This window comes from Paramisgurnus dabryanus, chromosome 18 (genome assembly GCF_030506205.2).
Source record: "Paramisgurnus dabryanus chromosome 18, PD_genome_1.1, whole genome shotgun sequence".
NCBI lineage: Eukaryota > Metazoa > Chordata > Actinopteri > Cypriniformes > Cobitidae > Paramisgurnus > Paramisgurnus dabryanus.
In genome coordinates, this window is record NC_133354.1 from 23369452 (window position 1) to 23384095 (window position 14644).

At 41.9% G+C, this 14644-nt stretch overlaps 1 protein-coding gene across 1 annotated transcript in view; it reads right to left on the reverse strand.

Moving 5' to 3' along the window:
• Positions 1-232: 232 nt before the first annotated feature.
• wwc1 (WW and C2 domain containing 1) overlaps positions 233-14644 on the reverse strand; it is a 51231-nt gene continuing 36819 nt past the window's right edge. The window contains exons 17-22 of the mRNA XM_065287336.2: positions 10569-10716; positions 10124-10288; positions 9894-9986; positions 7526-7756; positions 5623-5741; positions 233-4196 (exon numbers count right to left, since the gene is read on the reverse strand). Coding sequence (XP_065143408.1) covers positions 4130-4196; positions 5623-5741; positions 7526-7756; positions 9894-9986; positions 10124-10288; positions 10569-10716 — 823 coding nt within the window. The 3' untranslated portion in view covers positions 233-4129. The remainder of the gene's footprint in view (positions 4197-5622; positions 5742-7525; positions 7757-9893; positions 9987-10123; positions 10289-10568; positions 10717-14644) is intronic.

A 14644-nucleotide genomic window follows, 5' to 3' on the forward strand; every position in this document is an offset into this window, starting at 1 on the left:
TTCAATTTTAAGTGGTTTGTTGCACCAAAATGAATGTAAGTGCTGACAGCAGACTCAAAAATTATTCAGATTTTAATTTCAAAACTTACTGTGATGATTTTGAAATAGTGTAGCCCTTTGGGTAGGCTTTGGGTTACTATTATAGTAATATTAACAAACCCAATGCTTTATGTATGACTTTCAGTAATTTTACACTCAAATTCACAAACACAAAATCAAAACATTATAAAGATTAGAAGAGAGGAACATATTTATATTTGTTGTGAAACTACAAAACATATTCTTGTGCTGGTGATATATTTACAATTCTCGTTGACAGTACAGTGTCGATGATAAAATTCACAGCTTTCAGAAGTCTCAAAAGAAAAAAAAGAAAAGACAGCAAACCCAAATCACAAAAGTGCAACAAATTCAAGCTGTACTTCTCAAACCATCTCTGTGATCAGATCAGGTTCATTACAATAAGATAACAAAAAAATGCACCGGGGCTTCCAAAATAAAAGTCCTACTGTGAACAATAACACAACAAATTATTCATGTGACAGCGTTTTCACCTACTGATTAATTATGACAAGTCTTACATGACGTATGAATGAATAAAAACTCAGATTGGATAGTTGAAGAGCACACAATCAAAACAATTCTTTCTCCATACAACCATACACAATGTACTGTACGATAGCATACTATAGTGACAACATAAGACTTGTTTGCTCTTGTTCGAGTACTCTCATAATAAGATCAATTGTGGTGTTTCCAGGTAAAACGGTTTACATTCTACAGCATTACATACATACACGTACATCATGTTTGAAGGGGACACACCGCTTCTCTTACATTCAAATGAAACAATTCAAAATCCTAAAACATGGGTAAAACACAGTAAATCTGAAAGGCTCTGGTAAAAATAATAAAACTGTATCATTAAAATGCCCATGTGAGAAGAATTCACATCACACAGCACCTGTTTAAACTGAGCTAGGATGTAGCCAACAGGAGTCTACGTTTGGCAGTTTACTATCGGTGCTACAATGTAAAAACAATACAATAGAGATGCGAGACAAAGAAAAGAACAAATACTCATAAATGAACTGAAATAAAGAACAAGAAAATATGAAACACAGTACAAGAGCAACAAATTAGTGAATTATAGATATTTGGCTAAATTTAAGGCTTTGGGACAGCATTTTAGTCAGGCCTAAATGTTGTTATAGTACGCCATCTTATAAAATAAATATTCTAAACTGCAAAAAAAAATAAACTGCACAGATGTATTATGTTAAGTCCTAAATCATGTTCACATGCAAGACAACTGCATTGCAACTGGAAAAACAATTCAAGACATTTATTGTGTTGATAAATGGCATACGATGAATCAGACATTCATTTCTTATTGGATTGTATTAGTGTTTACACCACAGGGTGGAGCAAGAGACTGTTTTTTGGAGTAGTAATCCTTGCTGGATTTTTAAAACATTAATATGACATGGCCCAGGTAGTCAAGTCCAGTATTTCTATGCAATGTAGTATAGCTTATATTGCTATTATTACATTGAATGAAAACATGCTTTGCTGTCTGCTTTAAATCACCAAAAAATAATTGCTTTGAGGTTGAGCATTTGATGTTTTACTGAGGCTTTATAAATAGGAGGATATCATTCGTTTAAAGAAGTGTAAAGACCTCAAATGTGAGCACGGCCCATGAACTGTGCCACAGAAAGCGCTAATTTAGTAAAGATCAATTGTGAGATTTAATGTAACATTGAAATGTGGCCAAAACCTGATTTTATAATAATGTAAGTAAAAAGGTTGTGTGAATTGGGGCTTTTTTTAAAGTGCTACATTCAAACATCCAATTTTGCTCACGAAGGTCAAAAAGAATCAGAATCGCATGGGACAGAATAACAATCATAGTCATCTATTACCAAAATACAAGATTTGCAGAGCTGATGAGGAAAATCCATTTTGATATGGTTAATAGTGCTCATTTACATGTCAATGCCACCATTTGTTCATTATGCACGATATCCAAACATTATATGATTGGATGTCTGCAGTGGGTGCGATACATTATTAAGTGTTTACGGGGAAAGTTGGGAATCACGAACTGTGCCTCTGCAGTGACCTAGATGTGTTTGAGATGATCGTGCTCCAGTTTAAAATGTGCTTCCTATTTGTTTGATTCATAAACAGGCTACTGTTTCCATTTCATTTCAAAATCGAAAGAAGGCGAATCTGTAGGCGCATTATTTGCATCGTAGTATTATTTCATAACATTTTCCCCAATATCCAAAAGCCTACTATGCTTCACACAGAAAATTATACATTTGTAGACTGTAAAGCCCGGAGTATAGATTGTTTTATTACGTGTACGTCGAACACACAACCTTGCAAAGCTTCGTTTATGCGACTCGTTCGTGTACACAGACGTCCCACGCATGCGCATTGCGACAAAATGCAACGCATCTCCTGGGCTACATACAAAATTTTCCTCTATGCACATATGCATGAAAAGTAAAAAAAAAACGACGATGCACATACAAGTGCGTGCGTACTATTGTGATGACGAAATTTTCGTCATGTGCACTGTATGCATACCCTCATTTAGGTATTAAACTTAGTGCTGGGCAGAAATTAATCGCGATTAATCGCATACAAAATAAAAGTGATTTTTTGCATAATATATGTGCGTGTACTGTGTCTAATTATTATGTATATTTAACCACACACACATTCATATATTAATTTCAGAATTGTTTTATTTATATATCAATTTTTTTATTTATATTTAATATAGAATATATAAAAATATAAATAAATATATATAAACATGTAAATGTTTCTTAAATACATACATGAATGTGTGTGTATTTATTTATACATAATAATTACACACAGCACACACTCATATATTATGCCAAAAATCACTTTTATTTTGTATGCGATTAATCGCGATTAATCTTTGCCCAGCACTAAACTACATTTATTTATGCAGATTTAATTTTTATATTAACTTGATTTGTATTACCCTACTACAGTTTTACCAGATTTTCACTATGAAATTGGGGGTAATTGTGATTAAATGTCATTAAAATCATATTTCACAATGCAAATCAATCCTTTTTTTGATTTGAGATTCGCCTAAACAAACTATAGGCTTCTTCAGTATTGTTTCGTTTCAACAGTATTAGTACTATAAGCTTTACCTGAATGAAAGATTATTATTCACATAAACTACAATTACACCTGCGCTTGTAGCTTGAAGCTAATCTGTTTTGGGATAACATCGAATTAAAACATCATTGTGAAAAATATGATGGAAAGCTAATAAACCTCAAAAGATGTTCTTATTCTCTACATCAATGCCTTTTTTGATTTCTATTAAAGTGCATTAACTATCTGTTATTCTACCTGAGAGTCTGTGAATCTAAGTGCAGTTTCTACATCATATTAAAACCATTTGGAAAAACGAACGTGTGTCTTGTTTTCATGTGCAGCTACCGAAACGAACACAGAGATATGTTAGCAATCTACTTAATCTAATAACCAGTCTAGTTATCTGTCATGCTTTAGTTTCATGCTTGCTAACAACGGTGTACACATTTGCAAAATAAAAACTTCAGACTATCGAACGTAAATGTGAACAGAATACGTTTGTCGGCGTAGCAGGAATTAATCCAATCGGTTTTGTCACGGCGACGTAAAGTACTATACTGATTTCTGAATCCTTGTGCTATAAACAGAAGTAGTACCGTAAGTTATTGTATTCACATCATCGAGAGTTACAGTGCTCAGTCCTGCCCCATCGGCAGAGCAGCATGTTTCAAACGTATTTTTAAAAAGACATGGTGTTTATGAAAGACGGCTAAAATACCTAGTACAGATACAGACATACTCTTATTAGTAACAGAATGACGTGACAGTACAAAAAAATAAAGAAATCTAGCATTAAAACCAAGAATAAGACACGTGGATCTATACAATTTCAGTTTTGAGAGTTTTAACCCAGTGATTCAAAATGACATTTCTTGTCCAACGTACACTTTCTCACGCAATTCTTCATAATACCGCCAGACGTCAGTTTTGTTTCCATGGAAACAGCAGTTCAGACGAAAATACTTGAGGTCCCCTACACGTCATCGGCTGGTAGATCGGGAACGTTTATCTTCGCTCTGGTGAAGAAGGCCATCTTCTCTCTAAGAGAGGTCACACGGACAATGAGTACAGCAAGAAAAGACATCAGATATAAAACTGTACCTATCAAGCTGCCTACCAAGACACATGATGCATACATTTATTTACGTTAATGCTTTTGCCAGACACTTTATCCAAAGTGACTTACACTTTGAAAGTACACACCAAAAGCGAATTTACAGACGACATACTGAGTAAATGCAAAGATACGAATAGACGCAAATTTGAGTGGGGCGATGCAAATTTCGCAAATTGGGAGGTGCGATTGTCGCAATTCACCCCAAATGCGTCTTCCGCGCAAGTTGAAAATATTCAACAGGCGGAAAATTCGCATGACGTGAAGTTAAATCCTGCAAGTAATTTAGAGAGAGGAATACAATGTTTCGCTTTTGGTGTGTACGTAGCATAACACTGAGCTATAGACGATTTTATCGGACGCACGTGCTATGTTGCGGTTATGCGTCTGGAAAAAATTTAATTGTCGGTATCCGTTTGTTTAATGGTCTGGCTAGTGGCTATAATTATTAAGACCGACAGAAAATTAAAAGTTGCGGTTTTCTAGGCAGATATGGTTAGGAACTATATTCTTATTCTGGCGTAATAATCAAGGACAGTAGGCGCAATGATATTACTTAGTGCCTGAAAAGAGTCCCCTTGTTAACTTTCTATAGCTGAGGACTATTTTCGGGCACTGCGTGATATCACTTCCCCTGCTGCAGCCATGTTACGACAGAAAAGTCCTTGATTATTACGCCAGAATGAGAGTATAGTTCCGAGCCATATCGGCCTAGAAAATCACAACTTTTAATTTTCTGTCGGTCTTAGTACACGATGTAACTACACAAGAGTCAAGTTTAAAATAGGACAAATATCAAAACTCTTTGGTTATTTTTTAGCGTGAGGCTAATGGTCTAATCAGATTCAATGAATTGTGCTAAGCTATGCTAAAAGTGGTAGCGCCAGACCCGGAGATCAGCTGAATGGATTCCAACATGTTAAAAATCAAACGTTTAACTCTAGGTGAGCTGGAAAATTAAAGGAACAGTATGTAGGATTGTGGCCAAAACTGGTATTGCAATAACAAAACTTGTGGCTAAAACTGGTACTGCAATCACACAGCTGGTGGCCAATACACAAAATGACAACATAAACATCAGTTGAGGGCTGCAACTCCACTTTTTAAATGACAATATCCTGGCCAGACCACTGTTGTCAGTGATATTAGTATTTGAAATGAAAATGATTTCTTAATGTCTAGTGACATAACAGGGCCATTTTATGATTTATTGATATACATGTCTTACATACTGCTCCTTTAATATATTTTCAAAAAAAGTAGAGTGTACCTTTAGGATCTATATATAGCCAAAGTATAGACAATGTTTAGGAATAGTTCAGAATCAGTGGTTTGAATAAAGTGATGCCCACCTGAAAGACTGGACTCCAGGGACCTCTTTGAGGCTCTGCCCGCGGATCTTGTGCACATCTTTAGCTGCTGCCCGCATCATCTTCTCCACCCTCTGTTCCTGTAGCTGCTCTTCCTTTGTCTGAGGAAAAGTCCATAAAGTTATCATCAGATTTTACATCTGACTGGTCTGAAGATTTATGCTATATCTTTTCTAAGGTATCTGACTTATGTAAAATGGACAATTTAACTGTCAAAATACCCACAGACTTTACCAGGTCTGATGATTTCATAGAAACATGTGGTTTACCAAACTTGAAGAGGCTGGAAGGCTCTGTTCAGGTGTTTCACACATAGTTAATTTTAAAAAACCCAAACCCAGTTCACTTAGGGTGTTTTCACACCTGCCTCGTTTAGTTCGGTTGATTTGTACCAGAGTTCGTTTGCTCACTTTGTGCGGTTCGTTGGGCAGGTGAGAATGCAGCAATCGAACTCTGGTGCGCACCAAAAGCGGACCAAACAAGCGGACCTTCAAGGTGGTCTCGGTACACTTTCAAACGAACTCTAGAGTGGTTCGTTTGTGGTGAGTTTGCGATCCGAGATCAAACCGACCGAACTGCAAAAGTACTGCGCATTTTGGACTAAACCAGCTGCTGTAGTCAGCTGTCCAGTGCATTATCGGATGAGGAAGTGTTTGTTGGGTGTTTGTTTCTATTAGCAATATTAGCACAATGACAGATCGCGGACATACCTGGAGTTGCGAGGAGGTGCGGGCGGAGCCTCAGAAATTTGGTGTCTTCGCCGTTTGTAGTGCATTAAAACGTTGTTTTCAAGCCGCATCCGCGATTCATTATGGAAATGAACGGTTTGTCTAGAGAGCTGTATACAAAATATGTATAACAACCATGGACACGATTACGGCATGCAGCCGTCTGTCCACGGTGTCTGCTGTATTTTCCTCCTTTTTGTTTACATTCGGTATTCCGTTGGAATTTCACGCACGTTGATTTGGACCAATCGAGAAGTAGTTTAGAAAATACGTTCAAATACATGTGGCCAATGAGTGATGTGGATCTTATCACATGACTGAATTTTGGTTTGTTTCAACTGCTGCGAATCAGAGCAATCAGTGTGGTGTGAAAAGTAACCAAAACTGCTAAAAAGCTACAACGTTACATTTTTTGCTTTTGATCCGGACCAAATTAACCAAACTACAGATGTGAAAACGCCCTAAAGTGAACCAGAAAAGGAACTAACCGAATGTGACCTCAGTCCTTTTGGTGTTCACAATATATTGGACTTCATAACTGAAGTGATCTCAGACCCTTTCTTGTTCACATCACAACTTCATAAGAACTCAGACCCCAGCCTTCTGTGTAGCTGTTTATTTTGATACAATGTCAAAATGACACGCAAAGTGGACCGGGACCTCATTGATTTCACATCTCAAAAAGAAATCGAACCACAAAAGAACCCAAAAGCAGGGTCCTTTTAGAACCCACTTTTGGGTCCTTTTAGGGGGGGTCTGAGATCACTTGGTTTGTTCACATATACACCCTGAACTCCTCCGAGAGCATATGGAGAGCTCAAACCAACTAGGTGTGAAAACACCCTTAGATTATACCTCTAAATGAGATGTAACTTGTACTTTGTACCTTGAAATGGCACTATAGGGATACTATGGTGAAGGGAAAGGCCATGAAAGAATGTTTATTCTACTATTGTAAATGGTATATAACTATATCATAACATTTAGAAATTAATGCTAAAGGTTTGCGCAAATCTTTAATGGAAACACAGCTAGTGTTTGGATTTCAAAAAAAGGAGCCAGTTTAATTCAGTGTCTAAGCCAGGTAAAAACTCATAGCTCAAAGTACCATTAATGTGTAAAATGAAGCACATCCTACAACGTCTTTCTCAACGCACCTGTCTCTCTGCCTGTTTGAGCAGAAGTCGAAAACGTTCGTCCTCTTGCACCCACGTGGGAAGGGTGCGCTGGCCTTGCTGTCTGGCCTTTTCCAGCTGTTCCTTTAGTTCCCGCAGCACACGCAGATCCTCGTTCAGACGGTTGTGCCGTGTACGGGTGACCTGCAGGTCCAGCTCCAGATCTAGAGAGGTACGGAGCAGACCATCCAGACCTTTGGCCTGCATGGGTGGCTGTAACATAGTGAGAAACACTTATTACACATAAATCCAAGAAGTAACCTTGAGGTTAAGGGTCCTCAATGGTGACAGTTCATAGATCATTAGGGTTAAAGCTTAAACATTTTAGTTAATACCAGTTACTTCAAGTATTTATATTAATAATTCTACTGAATATGGACAAATGCCCTGAAGAAAACATTAGAGGCGGTATCATATTTTAGCTATAACACTCAGGTCCCTAAATTTTTAAGCAATAGGCAAGACCACGACATGCTTCACATTTATGACGTTCAGTTTAATATGATGGCAGAGGAGAGTTTAATAGTCTATAATTCTGCTCTTTTGAAATCTCTATATACAGCTGACTGCACACTTCTTAACCAAACCACACTGAACTCTCACTAGAACTTCAAAGACTTAATGAAACATTTCACCTGAGGTATATTCACAGCAAACTTGACCTCTCTTCTTCAAACTGTGCTTCATTAACACTGACCTCAGGTCAGCACAGAAATGTCAGCATTAAATATTAAACCACTTTTAACTGCCCCTTTAAGTAAAATGTCTGCTGTTTAAAGCTGCTCACGAGTAAAAAAGCTTAAAAGAAAGTTTTTTAAAGAAATCAGATGTTGTGGATGCCAACCATTCTAATAATAGGGCTGGGCAAATTTTTTTTATTTTCGATTAATCGTTTTTTTAAACGTGGTCGATTCAGAATTGATTCTCAAAGAGCAGAATCGTTTTTTTTCCGCATATTTTTTTCCTGCAAACATTGAACATAAGATTAACGTTATTCAAATTACTAGTCTTCTTCACTAGATGTCACCCTCTTTTTAACCTTGCGCGATGTTACCAAGGAGCCTGTCATTCTTTCATTCAGTGCTTAAAATGACGGTTTAAGGTGCTTCATTGACATTGATGCCACCTTCACATAAAAAGTAAAAGGGAATTGAAGCATTTTAGATTTCGCAAGCAAGACGACAACGATAGTGTTGTGGCTTTAATTTATTTTTATTAATTACCCACTTTTAAACTTATGTTCACTGTTCTTTTTTTATTAATAAAGTATTTGTATTAAATCTATATTCATTGATTGAATTGAGAATCGAGCATAAAAACTGGCCCGAGAACCGGAATCGAAAATTGAATCGAGAATCGAATCAATTTGATAGCTTGTGAATCGAAATTGAATCAATCTGGAACATCTGAATCGATACCCAGCCCTATCTAATACTGTAAAATATAACCAATAAATAAATAAATCGCATGTGCATTTTGTGTCCAAATTCATTATTTTATATTTTTAGAATTTGGTACTCATTGTCATGGATCACAAAATGTTTCAGGCCATTACAATATCATATTTTCTGTGTCAATTCTATAACCATTAAACTCTGTTACAATGTTAAAGTAACAGTAGTTATGTTTTCATCCACCTATTTCTATGCGCATTTTGGAGTATCACATAAAAACCGCTAGAGGCGCATAAATACTAAAAATGTGCATTAAAAAACACTTTTATTTAAATCAAATAAATCCCTAGGAGTCATGTGAGTTTTATCCTACCTTCATTTGTTCTCTTTTTATCACCTCTCAAATATGGGTAGGTTTCTTTAAAAATATCAAAAAGCTCAGACAATTGCATTTTTTGTAAAGGACTTCGTTAGAGATCCGATTCAGAACGATTATCAAAACATACACAGAGTTTTAACTCCATGTACGCTTTTGTGTTTATAAGTTGTGTAACTGTGCATTCACACCATTCGCACGTATATGGACGCTTGCACATTTTTAGTTTACTCGCTTCATTGGCACGTGAAAGCCGTGCGTGAAAATCTAGCCATTCGAGACATTTACACAGAAATTCACGTCATGGGAGGGGCTTCTGCAACTCTGCTCACTTCGTGTAATAATGTCACTACTGGAGCAAGCTCCTGATTGGTTAATGTGGGCAAATATCCGCCAAAATTTAGATTGTTTAACTTGCCTATTTTCCGCATCAACGCTTAATTCGTGCGGAATGCGCCATCCGCGCCCCGCCTTCCACGTAAAAATGTGTCATTGGCATGGAAGCGTTTTCTCTTAATTGACGAGATAACTCATCAATGGGGGGAAAAGAGTTAAAGAGCAGGAAATAATTATTCGTTACCTTCTTCATTCGAACGCTGCGTCTCTCTGAGGCATTCCGGACAAACGGGGATTTTTTAGAAAGGGTGGAGCTGTCACTGTCGCTGCGATTGATCTGGTGAGTTGAGAAATAATAAAACCAAGCAAATATTAATGCCAAAAAGTTAAATAAAATGTAAGTGTGATGCTACTAATCTTATCATTAAGATTTCACAGAAAGGGTCACTTTTATTCGTATCATTGTGTTCTCACCCTGCAGATATACTGGCTCTGTGGTCCAGGAGAAAATGTCTTGGAGCGGATGATGGTGTTCCCACGCATGAAAGGGTTTTGCTGATGGACGTCATGCCGTCTCTCTTTGGGCCGGACCACAGATCCAGAATGAGGGAGACCGTCTACACTTGTCTCTTTATTAACCTTACAAAACACAACAAAGAACAACAATATAAACATTTATAAAAATAAAAAAAAACTGAAAACTTATAAAAATTTATACATAATATACTGTGTAATTTCAGTGCCAAACAAAATTGTCATTTGACAAACAAATGAAAATGTTTTTGTTGATGTAAAAATACTTTTTCCCACCACAGCTAAGTGTTATAAGAAAGTATTTTGACATCAACAAAAATGACCTGCTTTACCTTTAAAACTATAGGAAAGGATTAGATGTGTCAAATGAAAGCAAATCTGTCACCTTTTCCGTTATGACAGCTGTTGGTTCAGGTTTCACCGGCTCCTCCCCCTGCTCCCACTGGCAGTCATCAGGATAAAAGTCTTCATCCTCCTCAACATCACTGCCGACTTCATCCTCAAACACATCAGTCTCTAACACCTCTCCAGACCTGACAGATTACACAAACATGCATAACCATTATAACTGAATTAAATAATTATAATAAAAATATAAAATAATTATAGTAAATAATAACAAAATACATCAGTGTTTAATAATAATAACATTTTAGCATATATATATTAAAAATGTCAAATACACACTACTGGTCAAAAGTTTTTAAACACTCCTTCATACTTTATTTATATATTTTTCACATTATAAAATAATAATAAACTCATCCAAACTATAGCATAAAACAAATGTAACTGTGGGGTTCCCTTTCAGTCGGTCACTACGACGTCACGTCGTGACCAACGAATTGGGAACTCGCTTAGAGAGACCAATCTGCTTCGAATACTACTAAAACGCCAATGAACTTGGCATTGAGATATTTGCATAATGCTGGCGCCGCCCCGCCAGGTGCGTATATAAGCAGCAGGTGCAAATAAGGAAATTAGCTTTTTATCGCTTCGAAAGCCGGCAGTATCTGCTACTGAGAAGCTACTCTACTCTGGTGGGATTCGATTGCTGAAGTTGGTTGGACTAGCAGTACCACAGCGGACGCTTCGCTTAATTCCACGACTCTACATCTTTATTTTGTTTTGAGTTTAGTGTGTGCGTTGCCTTCCTGTGCGCTCATCAACTAAGCATCTGAGTGAATTTCCCTAAAAGAGTGATACGAGAGAGCTTTGTGCCTTGTTAAAGGCAGCCACTCTCTCGTATATCCGGACATCAGCGTCCTTTTCAGGATGGCTTTTCGTCCGTGCGATCTTGGGTGCGGCAAATACATGGGTCCGAAGGACGGTCACGAGCGTTGTCTTTCGTGTTTGGGCATCGAGCACGCAGAGGCAGCGTTCGCTGGGGGTAAGTGTTCTCACTGCGAGAACATGTCCCTTGTGGATTTGCGCAGACGGTTGTCTTTCCTCCGGGAAAAACGCAACCCTCGTCATGCGAGTGCTGAACGCCGCCACGGTGCGGCTGTGAAGCTCTCAAAAGACGACCTGCGCATCACTGTGCTGAGCCGAGCGGGGGATTCGTCCTCAGGCTCTCAGCCTCCTCATCCACAGCCGGTTGATGTGCCGATGGAGACTTCAGCGTCGTGTTCTACGATGTCTCTAGAATCCATCGTGCCGCCCTCCGGGTCCACCGACGCCGCAGCATCCGAGGGTGGGCCTCCTCCCCCTGACGTGGACCCCGACGCCCTTCCTCCCTCTGGTCGGGTTGGGACGCCGGAGTTCGATCCAGAGATGGTGGCCGTGCTCGCTCGAGCGGCGGAGACCGTAGGGTTAGAGTGGGTTCCCCCCCCTCAGCCCGAACCGTCCCGCCTGGATGATTGGTTCTTTGGAGCTGCCCGGGTTTCACAACCCTCTCCACCGGTGCCTTTCTTCCCCGAGGTGCACGAGGAGCTGACTAGAACCTGGAAGTCGCCGTTTTCCATGAGATTACGGCCGTTTCAGCCCTCCCCCCTCACCTCCCTCACCAGCGGAGCCGCTAAGGGTTATACGGGGATCCCTCCCGTGGAGCGTGCTGTCGCGATGCAGCTGTGTCCGGCACACGCTCCCTCTTGGAAGGACCGCCCAACCCTCCCCTCTCGTGCCTGCAGACAGTCCTCCGGTTTAACGGGCGCTGCCCACCAGGCATGTGGAGAGGCGGCCTCAGCCCTGCACGCAATGGCGTTGCTGCAGGTTCACCAAGCCAAAGCCTTGAGGGATCTGCACGAGGGAGGACACGACTCGCCTGTCCTTTCGGAGCTCCGGGCTGCCACTGACCTGGCTCTTCGCGCTACGAAGGTGACAGCGCAGGCGATTGGTCGTGCCATGTCCACGATGGTGGTCCAGGAACGCCACTTATGGCTATGTCTGGCTGACATGTCGGAAGCGGACAAGAACAAGTTCTTGGACGCTCCAGTGTCACAGGCTGGCCTCTTCGGTGAGTCGGTGGAGTCCTTTGCCCAGCAGTTCTCCGCCGCCCAGAAGCAGACAGAGGCGATCGCACAGATCATGCCCCGGCGCAAGCGACCTGCATCTCGCCCTCCAGCGCCGGCGGGCCCGTCTGCTCCTCGCCGAGGGCGCCCTGCGGCGGCTGCCTCCGCCCCCCCACTAGAACATCTTCCAGGCCACGGAGGGGGAACAGCCGTCGACAGCCCGCCCCGCCCGCCCCACCCGCTTCCCGTGGTAAACGGAAGACGAAGCGGCCCTGAGACGGGTGACCTGGATTTGGATGGGATCACTCTACGGGAGACGGTGATGGCATCGCTCCCTCCACCGGTAGAGGGCCGGGTGGAGAATCTTTGGTTTCCTTTTGTTTCTGTTCCGCCGGCTTCTCAGCCGGCACCCACAAAACCACAAAAAGAGTGCATTCCTATTCCTTCTCCAGGTCTTCAGAGGATCGAGCGAGATGTGAGCGGGCATTCACATGCTCTTCCTCCCTCTCCTCTATCGCCAGCGGGTGTTCTGAGGAGTTCCAGCTCTCCGCTGAGGAGACGGGACCACCAGCACCCTCCTCGGAGTCTGTGCTCTCCGCTGAGGAGACCAGACGACCGTCACCCTCAGCGGGCTCAGGTCAGTGTCACACACACACATACTGTAGATACTTATGCTGTCTCAGCAGACGTACCGGCAGTACCACCTGTCCCGCTCAGCCGCCCCACCGCGGGTACCCCGACAGTGCCGTTAATTCCCCTCGTACGGTCCCTGGGGGCGTGGCTTCAGCTTCCCAGCCCGTCTCGTTGGGTTTTACGCACTGTTCGCCTCGGTTACGAAATTCAATTCATCCGGCACACACCCAAATTCTCGGGCATTCGTTTCACCACGGTGAAAGCGTCCGATGCACACGTACTGCGTGCAGAGGTCGAAGTCCTGTTGGCGAAGGACGCGATCGAGCCGGTCCCTCCAACCGAGATGAGATCGGGCTTCTACAGCCCGTATTTTATAGTACCCAAAAAAGGCGGCGGGTTGCGACCGATCTTGGATTTGCGCGTTCTGAACAAATCTCTGCAGAAGAGGTCCTTCAGGATGATAACACCGAAGCAAATATTCAATTCAATTCGCCCCCAAGATTGGTTTGCGGCAATAGACCTGAAAGACGCGTACTTTCATGTGTCCATAATCCCTCGTCACAGACCGTTTCTCCGGTTTGCGTTCGAGGGACGGGCATACCAGTACAAAGTTTTACCGTTCGGGCTATCCCTCTCTCCCCGTGTGTTCACGAAAGTAGTGGAGGCGGCGTTAAAACCCCTCAGAGAGAGCGGCGTTCGCATATTGGCTTACCTCGACGATTGGCTTATAATAGCGCATTCTCGACGGACGCTGTGCGAGCACAGAGATTTAACGCTTCGGCATCTCGCCCGTTTGGGTCTTCGGGTCAACTGGGAAAAGAGCAAACTCTGCCCCACGCAGAGGATCTCTTTTCTCGGGATGGAACTGGACTCGATCGATTTATCGGTGCGTTTGACAGAAGAGCGCGTCCAGTCAATTCTGACTTGCCTCGGTTCATTCCGAGGGAAGAATGCGGTCCCGCTGAAACAATTTCAGAAGCTCCTGGGGCATATGGCTGCAGCAGCGGCCGTGACACCGCTCGGACTGCTCCATATGAGACCGCTTCAGCGTTGGCTTCACGATCGAGTCCCGAGGAGAGCGTGGCGCGCCGGCATCCATCGTGTAACCATTACACCTGCGTGTCGCCTAACATTCCCCCCGTGGTCGGACCCCGCGTTTCTCAGGTCCGGTGTGTCCATGAGACAGATCGCTCAGCATGCTGTTGTACACACAGATGCGTCCGACACGGGCTGGGGTGCCACGTACGACGAGCTTACGGCTTCAGGGGTGTGGACAGCACCCCAGTTGCACTGGCATATCAATTGCCGAGAGTTGTGGGCAGTATATCTGGGACTCGTACGCTTCGCTACGGAGCTGCGAGGGAAGGATGTACTAGTA